The sequence below is a fragment of the Macaca mulatta genome, chromosome 2, assembly GCF_049350105.2.
Source record: "Macaca mulatta isolate MMU2019108-1 chromosome 2, T2T-MMU8v2.0, whole genome shotgun sequence".
Classification (NCBI taxonomy): domain Eukaryota; kingdom Metazoa; phylum Chordata; class Mammalia; order Primates; family Cercopithecidae; genus Macaca; species Macaca mulatta.
The window spans coordinates 5315424-5331152 of NC_133407.1; the positions used below are offsets into that span (position 1 = coordinate 5315424).

General features: G+C 37.7%; 1 protein-coding gene across 2 annotated transcripts in view; it reads left to right on the top strand.

The window, feature by feature from the left end:
- Positions 1 to 15729, top strand: part of ATP13A4 (ATPase 13A4) — a 159523-nt gene that overhangs the window by 114792 nt on the left and 29002 nt on the right. For both annotated transcript variants that reach the window (XM_015132515.3, XM_077991164.1), the window contains 6 exons: positions 64 to 186; positions 990 to 1069; positions 2563 to 2605; positions 2986 to 3095; positions 5258 to 5354; positions 7123 to 7195. In XM_015132515.3, the coding sequence (XP_014988001.3) occupies positions 64 to 186; positions 990 to 1069; positions 2563 to 2605; positions 2986 to 3095; positions 5258 to 5354; positions 7123 to 7195 (526 nt within the window). The remainder of the gene's footprint in view (positions 1 to 63; positions 187 to 989; positions 1070 to 2562; positions 2606 to 2985; positions 3096 to 5257; positions 5355 to 7122; positions 7196 to 15729) is intronic.

Sequence of the window (15729 nt, forward strand, 5' to 3'; positions counted from 1 at the left end):
GCTTGTGGTTCTAACCACTCTGTCAAATGAAAGAGTCTAAAATCACTGTGTCTTGCTTTGTAGGACAATTACATTAACATCAGGGATGAAGTCTCTGATAATGGCAGAGAAGGAAGTTACCATTTTGCCCTAACTGGAAAATCCTTTCATGTTATAAGTCAACATTTTAGCAGCCTACTGCCAAAGGTAAGTTCTAAGAGGGTGACAGTCTCCCTGTGAAAATGCTGATGACGTCACTTACAGAGCATGGTCCTACATTATTTCAAATCTTGAAACAGGAAAAATATACTCAAGGAGTTCTCTGTCTCTTAAGAGAGACGGATATTTTTGCAGAAGATACTATTGTCTTGTTTCCTACTAGGTTTGAAATAAATAAACTTGACTAGTCAATTTTCCACCATCTATATGATTGAAGTATCAGTGATTTCTTGAATTATAAAGATGATTTTGGGTGGCTGTCACTATATTGCCATGGTAAGGGGTCTCAAAGTATAGTGGAAATCCTGCAATTATACAGGAAGGCAGACCAAGAATAAGGGAATGCCATTTGTTTTTTGATAGATGACCTCAGTACTCAAGAGGGTTGAACTTAAAGCTTTAGTGGGGGGAGGTAAGTTTTAGATACATAGTTATCCCTCAAGATAACTATGTATCTTGCTGTTTTGCAGTTTAAGGTTCCATTAAGCTCAAGATTTTTCAGGACCACATTCCCCATGACAGCTGAGGTAAATTCCTGTAGGTCATCATTTTCATAAAATATTTTTTGTTAAGTAATTATCTTTACTGATTTTTGTTTTTCACTGATCATTTATCTGATGACCAGAACCTCAATGTTTGTTTTAAAATCCAAAGGAAGGTTCATTGGAAACTTTTTTTTTCTTCATCGTAAGTGTCATGATGCAGTCAACATTCTGAGTGTTATTAATTATTTCATGTACAACCAGCTGACTTGATTAAAAAAAAAAATCTCCATTTTGGGTTCCTTACAGATACTGATCAATGGGACCATCTTTGCAAGAATGTCTCCCGGGCAGAAGTCCAGTCTGGTGGAAGAATTTCAGAAACTGGAGTAGGTTCTTTGCCAGTGCAGGTGGCATGAACTGCATGGAGGCATAACAGTCAGGGGGAGTGGAAGAGGTACAGGGAGTCACTCGGTTTGGCAAGGGCACTGGTCCTTAGTCTGGCTGCATGAGATAATCACTTAGGAGCTTTGGAAAAATAGCAATACCAAGGGATCTCACCATTCAGAGATCCTGATTCAGTTGTTTATACGGGGCTTGAAAAATCAGTATTGTTTTTTCACATAAGTCAATTTTGCATTCAATATTGAGAATCACTGGACTAGAACCTAAGGGGCCTGAAAGAGTATGGGGAGAAATACGAATGGAAAGGTGGCTTGAGCTCAGCTCCTGGGGGGACAATGAGTATTTAGACTTTATTTGCATATGCTCTCATCACAATGATGATATAGGGACATTCATATGAGATTCACGTAACACTAAAAAGACTAAAATATTTGTGTGCCAAAGCATTTTTCCATCCTAAATCAGAAAAATTCTTCTCTCCTAACACAAAGGGTCTCCATTCCTAGACAGAATGGGCAGTCCAAATGAAGTGACTGTCATTCGGGACCCTTTGTTTCCTGTTAATAGAACCCCACAGAGTACCAGAGCCTTTCTCCACTTTGGTCCCCATGTCACAACAACATGACTCCAACTCCTACTCGTTTCTACTCTGCCCTCCTATTCATTTGATTCTGTTATCAGGCTAGCTTCTCAGTTCAGAAAGCCCTGTCTCTTCAACATGACTGAAACCTAGAGAGTCAACGAGTTACTTCCATATGGCAGTGTGGAAGAAAAGTATAGCATGTTCTATGCATGCTGTCAGAATGCTCATAATTTAAAAAGCTGGCTATCCATAATCCTTGTCAATGATTCAAGAGAGTGTTCACCCAGCCTCAGAAAGCCATTCTGAAACAGGGATGTGTTTTCTTTCTTCAACTTCTAGGCCTGACATTACATACTTGAGTTGAGTGACTGTTGACAGGGTGGATTTCCTCTCATGCTAGTATTAACAGCACAAACAACTATGACTTGTTATCATTTTAGACTTTGTACTTTCCCATACAGCACCTCATTTAATACTCATAGCCCTTTATAGGCAAAATAATAATAATGATGGGAATAATAATAGTGAAAATGGTAAGATGACCAGGTCAAAATCTAGATCTGGTTTCAAATCCTGTGCCCTCTCTGCCATGCCATGCTTACATCATAGAATTGTGAGTGCCTCTGTCTGACAGCTGAGAAAGCTCTCCCTACGCAGTGATGTGCAGTGTCTACATGAAACACTTACAGTAAAGGAATCATGTTCTGAATCTCTAAATCCATTGTATAAACTGCTGAATCACACTGTTTTCAGTCAAACTAGACTCTTAGGAAATTTCCCTTAAATAATGAGTTTGAACCCTGAGTAGTGATGGTTACTTTGTTTTTTTTTTTAATTAGAGAAATTAGCAAGATAGCTTTGATCTCATCTACAATTAATGTGGTTCCCTCTTAGTTACTTTGTAGGTATGTGTGGTGACGGAGCCAATGACTGTGGGGTAAGTAGCTGCCAGTGTGTGTGGCCATAATCTCACATTCAATTATACTCAAGCCCTTTAGAGGTAGTACTCCTGGCGTATATATCATTTCCATTCCTCTTGATGGATAAACTGTTGCATTGGGAGGCTTTTGACCAAAGTCACATGTTGATTCAATGGTTAGTTTAGGCTACATGGGGTAGAATTTGGTTCTAGGTTTCTCATTTCTTTGGCTAGGTATCCTAATACCATCTTTTATGTTCCAGGCAAGGTTAAGTCTCTTGGTTAGAGTTTGGGCACACAAAGCACCTTGTGGCCAGCTTAACTGGCCTTTCCTTATGAGGCTTTAGTAGAGACATATGTGAGTCTACGTGGGAAGTAAGCTGATTCTTTGCTTTCAGGCTCTGAAAATGGCTCATGTGGGCATCTCTTTATCAGAGCAGGAGGCATCTGTGGCCTCACCTTTCACTTCCAAAACTCCAAACATTGAGTGCGTACCTCACCTTATCAAGTAAGTAGGCACTTCCTCAAACATTGCTTTCTCTCTCTTGACTTCTGGTACAAATCACATTGTTCTGCCTGGGAAAGACCAGAGAAACTTGGTGTCCCTGGGTGGGGAGGGTGCTTTGTAGAAGAATGCAGCCAAGCATCCTACTTCCAAATGGGTTTTCCAGAAGTTAAAAGTAACATTGGGAGAGCAGTGGCATTTCCAGCGAATTCACTGATTAGGTTAATTTTAGAAGATTGGAATCTGGAACTTGTTATGGCTTTGAAAGTGTCAATCATCCTCATTTTTCAAATGTAGCTATCTCCTTTCAATCTTTATTTGAAAAATAATGTTTTGAAAATCTTTATTGGCTTTTGCTGCTCTCACTAAAATTTGCTTTGATGCTCTCCCTGCCACCCTGCCAAAAATGTACTTCTGCGCCATTATATTTGAATGCTAGAGATAGTGAGCATGGTGGCTGCTCTTGATTATTGTAACTGACATGTGTTTCTAGTTTTAAAATGCTGTAATGCCTACCACCTCACACTTCAAAACAGCCTGGAAATGCAGGAATGGCTATTTTTTTTTTTTAACAAATAAAAAAATTGAAGTTCAGAAAATTTAACTGATGTGCCCAAGCTCATACAACCATATGAGGTTAGACATTATTTTAGAATTAATTTTATTCAAGTGTATTTTATCTACAGATATACTATTTCCACCACATGAAAATAATAATTTGGCTAGGTCCTCCCAATTTTTTATTTATTCATGCATTTGACAAATATTTAGTGAGTAGGCATTTAGTGCCAGAAACTAAGGGAGATAAAGATGATACTTACTGATTTTGATAGGTGCTGTCCAGGAAATAAAAAGGGTAAAGGGAATAAGATGGCTGTATAGGTGGAAGCAGCTGCTTCAGATGGGGTGGTACGGGAAAACCTCCCTTAGGAGAACCTCTCTTTATTGCTTAGAGAACCTCTCTAAGCGATAAGGAGAAACTGCCTCTGGGCAGAGAACCTTAGAGAACCTCTCTAAGCGATAAGGAGAAACTGCCTCTGGGCAGAGGAAATGTCATGGCAAAACTCTGATACAGAAAAAAACCTGGTTTGAGGATCAGGTTTTAACACCCCAGGACACCATAATGGGCATGAGTTTAAACTTAAAGAAGTATGATCTAGGCTGGGTGTGGTGGCTGATGCCTGTAATCCCAGCACTTTGGGAGGCTGAGGTGGGTGCATCACTTGAGGTCAGGAGTTCGAGACCAACCTGGCCAACATGGTGAAATCCAGTCTCTACTAAACATACAAAAAAATTTAGTTAGACCTGGTGGCGCATGCCTGTGGTCCCAGCTACTCAGGAGGCTGAGGCAGGAGAATCACTTGAACCTTGGAGGCGGAGGTTGCAGTGAGCTGAGATCATGCCACTACACTCCAGCCTGGGTGACTGAGCAAGACCCTGTTGGAAAAAAAAAAAAAGTATAATTTAAATTTAAAAAGTGTAACTTAAACTCTATTCTTCCCCGAATGAAATAGAAGTTAAAAGTGACATTTCATATGTCATCTATTTCATGCTTTAAATGTGTACTATTTACTCAATCAATCAACGATAACAGAGATGAAAATGCTCATCCTTTCCAGCCCATTTCAATTTGATATATGACTAATTTGAGTGTGTATATTGTTTCAGTCCAATTTTAGAAAAAGTTGGGACTGCCAAAATGAAATTTGAATCAAATGTTTGCCAAGCTCCTGAAGCTCCTGTATGAAAATAACCCCTGAATCTGCAATTTTATTTAAATCCATTAGTTCACAGATGAAGAAACTGAGACAAGGGAAATGATCTTCTGCATCACGTTAGTGAGTAGGTAGGAGATCTGGCACTAGCTCCACTGAGTTTAGGAGTTAAAACATTGCCTGCTGAAAGGACAAGAGCAACGGTAAATCTGGACTCCATCACCAGTTCAAGGACCTTGGACCTTGGCCTGGAATTGGCCTTCTTGAAAATTGGGTTGTTTAGTTTACTGACAGCCTGCATCCACGAGCTCAGGGATGTCCATTTTCAGACAAACAGTTGTATAATGACTTTGGAATTTTTTTCTCCTGAGCTTTGCTGAACAGCACAGAATGACTGACCTTATGTCTTTTCATTACTTTCACGTCTTTATCATCTGTTTTCTTACACAGGGAAGGACGTGCAGCTCTCGTTACCTCCTTTTGCATGTTTAAGTACATGGCTCTGTACAGCATGATTCAGTATGTTGGTGTTCTGCTGCTCTACTGGGTATGACTTGGGACTTAGCCTCTTGGTTAGTGTGAACTAAAACGAGTAGCAATGCACTCTCAATTTACAATGCGTCTCAAAGAAAGAGTACAAATAGGATATCTGCGCAACAATAGCCCCTCCAAAAATATCCTTAAGAATTTTTTAAGTAAATCAGAAATAGATTTGCACAGGAAAGGTTGCTGATGTCAATTCTCTGATATAGAAACCTTTTATCTAGTAATAGCTGAGGATCACAACTGAATATATTGCTTTTTCTCTTGCTGCTACTTTTACCTGATTGGACAAGGTCTTTATCTTCTTAATTCCAATGTGGCTCTACCCTAGTCTACCACTCAATAAAGAAATGGTTCTCTGCATCAGGGTGCTGCTAAATGCTTCATTTAGCATGAAAAAAGACCTGATTATTAATTTATGCCCATTTCAGTGGTGTCAATACTTTACCAAAACCAGTTTCAAGCTGTCTGTCCATTGTCACTGAACATGAAGTGGGGAAAGATGTACAGTAGCATATGATTCTACTTGCCCCATATAGATACAAAAGTTGTAAATAACCTCAAGGGCACAGAATACAGTAAAATGTAGAAAAATATTTAGAAAGTGCTGAGCTTTGAGTATTTATTAACTTTGGCTTTAGTATAATTTATTTAATGGTACGCTTGTATAATTTAAGTTTTTATATCGGCTTTATTTAACAACCGGCTCACAACATCTCTGAAAATTTAGCAATTGACTTTTAAGTGTTAGTATAAGCCAGCATGCCACTGGTTCCCTGAATATAGGGATGTGAAAACTGGCATGTCATACCACAAAAAATACATAGGTCTTGTGATCACTTTTGTTATTTAACAAGGTATAAGAGGAGAAAAAAACATGCCCATCATCTGTGAACTCAACATGTGAGATTATCCTATTAACCAACACCAATAAAAGAAATTTCATCTGGATATCTGTGTGGCAGATATCCAGATTCATCTTTATATACTGCCTTCTTTTTCCTGGGTTAAAGGTTTTAGTCCTATTGCTTTCAGATATATATATCTGAAATATATATATCAGTGAGTAGGAAAAGATATATATGCCTTTTCCTACTCACTGATAAACGGGCTAGAGAAGGATAGGCTATTTATAGAAATTGGGCTCTATTTTAGAATTCCCAAATTATTCTCAAAGGTAGAATTCAACATTGAACATTATCTCCTTTCCACTAAGGGGTGGGGAGCAAGAAAGTGAGTTTCTTAAAATCAGTAAGACCTGAACACTTTTTCCTCAAGAGTATTAAGATGCTTTGCTAGGATTTTCTAACATTTTGTCTAAAAACATTCAAGAATGCAAATAGTGGGTTTACTTATTCTTATTTTCCATCAGTAAAATTTATGTAAGGTTACCACACATTTGTCACTTGGGGATGTATTCTTTTATTGTGTGAGATGAAATCCTGTTTTTTCTGTTAACAAGTAGAAAAGAGAGCAGAGATGAATCTGGTAGGGGAAGACGTCCTCCTCAACAAAGTAATACGGATGCACGAACAATCTCACCCTGAAAGTACATGATGATAGGCCTCCTAGATAGAGAGGGTTTCACAGGTTTGGCTTTGATTACTTCCACCAACACCATCACTCACCAACTCAACCAGGCCCTGACCACAGCATCTCCACAGTAATTTACTTGAAGAACCCTATGTCGCAGTGAGAAAATAAATGTAATCAGCATCTAATTTCATCCCGAAGGTCACAACTTTTTTGATCTGCTTTCTTTTCATTTTCAGGAGACAAACAGCCTTTCAAATTACCAGTTTCTGTTCCAGGATCTGGCCATTACAACTCTTATTGGTGTAACAAGTAAGACATTTTAAAGCTTTCTTACCAGAGGTGCTACCCTCAGCTGGCCTCCCTCTGCCTTGGAAAACTTTGTCTACCGTGAGGAACAGCAGCTGCAACAGCAGCAGTGACGTGTAACTTATTCCCAAATATATACACAGAGAGGAAATAGAATCCTCATTTTTGAGTATTGCAAGAAAGTATTAGCAAAAGAAAAGCTTGCTCGTTATTTTGCTGTTTTCTGCAAAATTTGGAACTTCTATAAATGGTCACTAAACACTTAAAATGAAAAAAGCAGCTTGAAAATCAGGAACACTAACTTCAGAATGCTTTTAGATATAGTTATAGTTAAAATGTGCCCAATTTATAGAAGCCAAATGGCTTTTATATTTCTCATATCTAAATCTTAGCCCCTCAGGATTTAGAATGAAGCTTAAAGGTAATCTTGCCATTGTATCTCTCTTACCCTCCACCTTCTAATGAATATACAGATTGTCTCCCTAATTTCCCTGCAATGGAAAATTTTTTTATTTATGACTTTATTCTTTTTTAGGGCTGACTTAGATTCACAACAAAAATGAGAGGAAGGTACAGAGATTTCCCACGTACTTCCTTCCCCGACACATGCATAGCCTCTGCTACTATCAACATTCCCCACAAAGTGGTATATTTGCTGTAACTGATGAACTTCCATTGATGAATGATTGAAGTTTTTGACATGTCTTTGTTGTTTTGCTTTGGTCTTATTAGCTCAGCTAAAGGAAAATCCCAACCAACATTCATGTTGGAACTAATTTAATCATCAATTGCAATCATAGGTTGATTACGGACACAAGAGTTTGGCAAAACTCAATGAAAGTATTTCGTGAGAAACAATTAATAATAACATCATTATTATCCAAAGTCCATAGCTTACATTACAGTTCATTCCTGGTCTTGCACATTTTATGGGTTTGAACATATGTACAATGACATATATCCATCATTATATTATCACACAGAGTATTTTCACTGCCCTAAAAATCCTCTTTGCTCTGCCTAGTCATCTTCCCATCTTCCTCAAAGCTCTTAGCAACCACTGTGATCTTTTACTGTCTCAGTAGTTTTGGCTTTTCTAGAATGTTATGTAGTTGGAATCGTATATAGGCTTTTCAGATGGGCTTTTCTTCACTTAGTAACATGCATTTAAGGTTCCACTATGTCTTCTCATAGTTTGATAGTTCATTCCTTTTTAGTGCTAAACAATACTCCATTGTCTGGATGTACCACAGTTTATTTATTTATATGCCTACTGAAGGATATCTTGGTTGCTTCCTAGTTTGGGCAACTGTAAATAAAGCTGCTATAAACATCCATGTGCAGATTTTTGAGTGTAAATAAGTTTTCGTTTCCACTGGGTAAAGGATTATGTAGTAAGAATAAGTTTTGTTTTGTAAGAAACCGCTAAACTGTCTTTCCAAACAGCTATACTAGTTTGCATTTCCACTACCAGTGATTTCGAGTCCTTGTTGCTTCACATACTCACCAGCATTTAGTTTTGTTAGTGCTCTGGATTTTGCCTATTCTAATAGGTTTGTAGTAGTTCCATTGATGCTTTTACTCCTATTTCCTCCAACCTTCTCAAGGATTTTATTCCTTTAATAATGTATTTCTCCATTATTATCAACCTTTCTCTTGTTTACTAGATCATTCCCAATGATAGCATATAATACATTCTCTTATCTTCTTTCTTTTATAAATTCTTCTTTGATCTCAGCCCACTGCAACATCTGGCTCCCAGGTTCCAGTGATTCTTATGTCTCAGCCTCCCGAGTACATGGAATTACAGGTGCACACCACCACGCCTGGCTAATTTTTGTATTTTTGGTAGAGACGGGGTTTCACTATGTTGGACAGGCTGGTCTCGAACTCCCAACCTTGAATCTACTGCTAGCGACTGCCTCCTGTATTCTTAAACTTCCCGAACAGTTGTGTATACCCACTTTCTTCATTCTCATCCCTAATTCTATTACCATTCCATTTCCATTAGCCAGATTCTAACATCCAGGGGCATGAATTTGAATTTTGGCCTTATGCAGTTGTTCAGTGGGAGGCAGTGGTACACTTGCAAACGTTTAACAAGTTGCTCTCCAAAAAAGTTTGAATATACATATAATATATATTTACTTGTTTCTATATATATAATGGAAATATATATATAAATGGGAAACATATATATGTGTGTATATGTAAATATATACAATATATAAAAATATATATTATATATATAAATATATATGCACAAATACCCCTATATATTTGGAAACATATTTATATATAGAAAACATACATACACACACACACACACACACACACACACGGAAACAAGTAACTTTACTGAAAAGAAATGTGTAGTGAGCAATTTGCAAACAATAATAAAATATACAATACTTTTTTTTTTTTTTTTTGAGACAGAGTCTCACTCCGTCACGAAGGCTGGAGTGCAGTGGCATGATTTTGGCCCACTGCAATATCTGGTTCCCAGGTTCAAGTGATTCTCATGCCTCAGCCTCCCAATTACGTGGAATTACAGGTGCATGCCACCACGCCTGGCTACTTTTTGTATTTTTGATGGAGACGGGGTTTCACCTTGTTGGGCAGGCTGGTCTCGAACTCCCAACCTCAAGTGATCCACTTGCCAAAGTGCTGAGATTACAGGTGTGAGCCACTGTGCTCAGCCAAATATACAATACTCTTTATTGCAAATTTCATTTAGCCAATTGATTGTCACAAAATGCTTTCATTGAGTTTCGCCAAACACTTGTGTCAATAATCAATCTATAGTTACAATTGATGACTGAATTAGTTCCAACATGAATGTTGGTTGAGATTTTCCTTTAGCTGGACTAGTAAGACAAAAACAAAAGAACAAAGACTTATGTCAAAACTTCAACCATTCATCAGTGATGTGGGAAACTTACCTGTTGAATCATATTAGTTCTTGAATGCTGGAAGAATATTTCCTCAGTTTAAAAATATTCACAATGTAATGGCTACAGATGTGACACTTTTTTTTTTGTATTATACTTTAAGTTCTAGGGTACATGTGCACAGCGTGCAGGTGTATTACATATGTATACATGTGCCATGTTGGTGTGCTATACCCATTAACTCGTCATTTACATTAGGTATGTCTCCTAATGCTATCCCTCCCCCTCCCTCCACCCCACGACAGGCCTGAAGCATGATTTATAATCCTTTGGGTATAAACCCCTCCCTCCACCCCACAACAGGCACGAAGCATGATTTATAATCCTTTGGGTATATACCCATTAATAGGATGACTGGGTCAAATGGTATTTCTAGTTCTAGGTCCTTGAGGAATCGCCACACTGTCTTCCACAATGGTTGAACTAGTTTACAGTCCCACCAACAGTGTAAAAGTGTTCCTATTTCTCCACATCCTCTCTGGCACCTGTTGTTTCCTGACTTTTTAATGATCGCCATTCTAATTGGTGTGAGATGCTATCTCATTGTCGTTTTGATTTGCATTTCTCTGATGGCTAGTGATGATGAGCAGTTTTCCATGTGTCTGTTGGCTGCATAAATGTCTGCTTTTGAGAAGTGTCTGTTCATATCCTTTGCCCACTTTTTGATGTTTTTTTTTTTTTCCTTGTAAATTTGTTTGAGTTATTTATGGATTCTGGATATTAGCCCTTTGTCAGATGAGTAGATTGCAAATATTTTCTCCCATTCTGTAGGTTGCCTGTTCACTCTGATGGTAGTTTATTTTGCTGTGCAGAAGCTCTTTAGTTTAATTAGATCTCATTTGTTAATTTTGGCTTTTATTGTCATTGCTTTTGGTGTTTTAGATATGAAGTCCTTGCCCATGCCTATGTCCTGAATGGTATTACCTAGGTTTTCTTCTAGGGTTTTTATAGTTTTAGATCTAACATTTAAGTCTTTAATCCATCTTGAGTTAATTTTTGTATAAGGTGTAAGGAAGGGATCCAGTTTCAGCTTTCTACATATGGCTAGCCAGTTTTCCCAGCATCACTTATTAAATAGGGAATCCTTTCTCCTTTTCTTGTTTTTGTCAGGTTTATCAAAGATCAGATGGTTGTAGATATGTGGTATTATTTCTGAGGGCTCTGTTCTGTTCCATTGGTCTATATCTCTTGTTTTGGTACCAGTACCATGCTGTTTTGGTTACTGTAGCCTTGTAGTATAGTTTGAAGTCAGGTAGCGTGATGCCTCCACCTTTGCTCTTTTGGCTTAGGATTGTCTTGGTAATGCGGGCTCCTTTTTGGTTCCATATGAACTTTAAAGTAATTTTTTCCAATTCTGTGAAGAAAGTCATTGGTAGCTTGATGGGGATGGCATTGAATCTATAAATTACTTTGGGCAGTATGGCCATTTTCACAATATTGATTTTTCCTATCCATGAGCATGAAATGTTTTTCCATTTGTTTGTGTCCTCTTTTATTTTGTTGAGCAGTGGTTTATAGTTCTCCTTGAAGAGGTCCTTCACATCCCTGGTAAGTTGGATTCCTACGTATTTTATTCTCTTTGAAGCAATTGTGAATGGGAGTTCAGTCATGATTTGGTTCTCTGTTTGTCTGTTATTCGTGTATAAGAATGCTTGTGATTTTGCACATTGATTTTGTATCCTGAGACTTTGCTGAAGTTGCTTATCAGCTCAAGGAGATTTTGGGCTGAGACGATGTTGTTTTCTAAATATACAATCATGTCATCTGCAAACAGAAACAATTTGACTTCCTCTTTCCCTGTCGTATACCCTTTATGTCTTTCTCCTGCCTGATTGCCCTGGCCAGAACTTCCAACACTATGTTGAATAGGAGTGGAGAGAGAGGGTATCCCTGTCTTTTGCCAGGTTTCAAAGGAAATGCTTCCAGTTTTTGCCCATTCAGTATGATATTGGCTGTGGGTTTGTCATAAATAGTTTTTATTATTTTGAGATACGTTCCATCAGTATCTAGTTTATTGAGAGTTTTTAGCATGAAGGGCTGTTGAATTTTGTCAAAGGCCCTTTCTGCATCTATTGAGATAATCATGTGGTTTTTCTCGTTGGTTCTGTTTATGTGATGGATTACGTTTATTGATTTGCATATCTTGAACCAGCCTTGCATCCCAGGGACGAAGCCTACTTAATCATGGTGGATAAGCTTTTTGATGTGCTGCTGGATTTGGTTTGCCAGTATTATATTGAGGATTTTTGCATCGATGTTCATCAGGGATATTGGTCTAAAATTCTCTTGTTTTGTTGTGTCTCTGCCAGGCTTTGGTATCAGGATGATGCTGGCCTCATAAAATGAGTTAGGGAGGATTCCCTCTTTTTCTATTGATTGGAATAGTTTCAGAAGGAATGGTACCAGCTTCTCCTTGTACCTCTGGTAGAATTCGGCTGTGAATCCGTCTGGTCCTGGACTTTTTTTGGTTGGTAGGCTATTAATTATTGCCTCAATTTCAGAGCCTGTTATGTCTGTTCAGGTATTCAACTTCTTCCTGGTTTAGTCTTGGGAGGGTGTATGTGTCCAGGAATTTATCCATTTCTTCTAGATTTTCTAGTTTATTTGCGTAGAGGTGTTTATAGTATTCTCTGATGATAGTTTGTATTTCTGTGGGGTCGGTGGTGATATCCCCTTTATCATTTTTTATTGCATCTATTTGATACTTCTCTCTTTTCTTCTTTATTAGTCTTGCTAGCAGTCTATCAATTTTGTTGATCTTTTCAAAAAACAAGCTCCTGGATTCATTGATTTTTTGAAGGGTTTTTTATGTCTCTGTCTCCTTCAGTTCTGCTCTGATCTTAGTTATTTCTTGCCTTCTGCTAGCTTTTGAATGTGTTTGCCCTTGCTTCTCTAGTTCTTTTAATTGTGATGTTAGGGTGTCAATTTTAGATCTTTCTTGCTTTCTCTTGTGGGCATTTAGTGCTATAAATTTCCCTCATACACTGCTTTAAATGTGTCCCAGAGATTCTGGTATGTTGTGTCTTAGTTCTCATTGGTTTCAAAGAGCATCTTTATTTCTGCCTTCATTTCTTTATGTACCCAGTAGTCATTCAGGAGCAGGTTGTTCAGTTTCCATGTAGTTGAGCGGTTTTGAGTGAGTTTCTTAATCCTGAGTTCTAATTTGATTTCACTGTGGTCTGAAAGACAGTTTGTTATGATTTCTGTTCTTTTACATTTGCTGAGGAGTGCTTTACTTCCAACTATGTGGTCAGTTTTGGAATAAGTGTGATGTGGTGCTGAGAAGAATGTATATTCTGTTGATTTGGGGTGGAGAGTTCTGTAGATGTCTATTACGTCCACTTGATGCAGAGCTGAGTTCAATTCCTGGATATCCTTTTTAACTTTGAGATTTGACACATTTTTAAGTTTAGTCTTCATTATTAACCTCAATAATATTGATAATACTAAAATGTAGCAAAATAATGACAGAGTTATCAGTTTTGAGTATTCACTATCTTTGTGTTTATACCATATATTATTAATTGCACATTTATAAAATTTATTTTTAATAATGGGTGTTTTGCATAACTGCCTTGAAATTTAGCAGCAATTTGCCGTCATGAGCCCATATGAACCAGCTACAGCCACCATTGTTTGACTGTGTACATTAATGATGCATTACAATGATGCAAGTCTTTAATTGCCTCTTCTACTTGCCTCATGGTCTTTATATCTTCTTATCATAATCTTTATATCTTGTCATCATAATCTTAACAGCTATCATGCCAATTTATTTTAAAAACTTGTTTAAATCCTGAAAAGAACTTGGGAAGTGGAGCAACCCCTCTCTATAGTTCAACTGCACCTCCCTGACACTGCTCTATAGGGTCCACCAATGACTTGCTTGCTATCAGCAACAGGGGTCCCTTCTCTGTTTGTTATTTCTCAGCAGCACTCTCTTTCCTCCAGAGGTTTCTTTTGACTTTCTTTCTACACACATTCCTGGATTACCTACCACCTTAATGAATACAGCTTCCCTATCTCTTTCGCTGATCCCTGCTCCTTTACTTGTTCTCTTTCATAATCTTTCAAGTCTTGTTCTTGGATCCTCTGTCTTTTCAGCCTATACCATCTCCATAAGTAATCTCAGCCAGCCCCATGACTTTAATATTATCTACCTGCTGATGAATCCCAAATTTATATCTCCAGCCTTGATATCCATCCAAAGTTCTGGAAATGTAGCTACTCTGCATCTAACTATGGACATTTAATAGGACTTAAACTTCACATTCTCAAACAGAACTCTTAATTCCCCCAGATCTGATATTCAGTATAATCATTATGTACTCAGTGAGCCCCTAGTTTGTGCTACTTACTGATCTAGGAACTTGGAACAATACATCAGTGAAACAAAACAAGATTTCTTTCCTCATGGAGCTTACATTCTACTGGAATCACACTATCTACCTAGTTGTTCAAGTCAAAGAACTAGAGTCATCCTTTATTTTTCTCTTTTCTTCACCCATCACATCCCATACATTCGAAATTTCTATTAGCGCTGCCTCCAAAATGTACTCTGATTCCCCACCTCCATTTTCAATGTAGCCACCATCAGTAGTCACTAAGCAATGCCAGCTCTTTTGTGCATTAGTGTAACAACTTTATAGCTCATCTTGCTTCCACTATTGCGGCCCTATCCTCACTCCCATTTACACAATAGTAAGAGTGTTGTTTTTAAATACAAATTTTATTATTTATTCTCTCGCTTAAAATGCTCCAATGGCTTCCCATTTTGACTCAATTCAAGTCCTTACATGATTGGGCTCCTGACTACTTCATCAACTTCACCTCTAACCACGTTGCCAGTCACTGATGTGCCTGCTGCACTGGTCTTACTGTCTCTGATACATTGCCAAGCTTTGGTCAACTCACTGCCTTTGCATTGGCTATTCCTTTTGCTTAAAATACTCTCCCCTTGGATCTTTATATGTCTTTGATTTTTTTTTCATTATTCATATTTGAGCTCAAATGTCACTTCTTCAGAGAGATCACTTTAATAGTGAACAAACCAGTTCTCTATCACACAACTCTGCTTTATGTTTTCACAATACTTTCCTCAATCTGAAGTTACGATATTTATCTTTGTTTTCGTTAGCTTTTTGCCTGCTTCTCCCCATGCAGAATGTGTGTTTCATGAGATCAACATTTAGTCTGTATTGATCCATGCTATAATCCCAATACTTCTGACATATTAAAGGAGCTTGTTAAATATTTGTTAAATCTATTGAAAGAACAACCTCATACAGCCTTTGTTAACTTTCTTAGCAGACTTCCCCTTCACAGGAAGTCAAATTTATCTCTAAATGTGTAACTTTCATCCATCCCAGTTTTGCCATTTGAGGTGTCACAGAAGAGTTTGATTTTTTCTCCACAACAGTCCTTCTGTTTGAAATTTCTTTCAAACAGAAAATTCCATTTGAAAGAATTTGGAAACAGCTCTTATTTCTTCTGTGATTGTTCTCTTCTCCATAACAAGTGCCCTCAGGATTTTCTCTATTTTTTTGTTAAACAACTTGATTCTTTTCTGTTTAACATATATTAAGT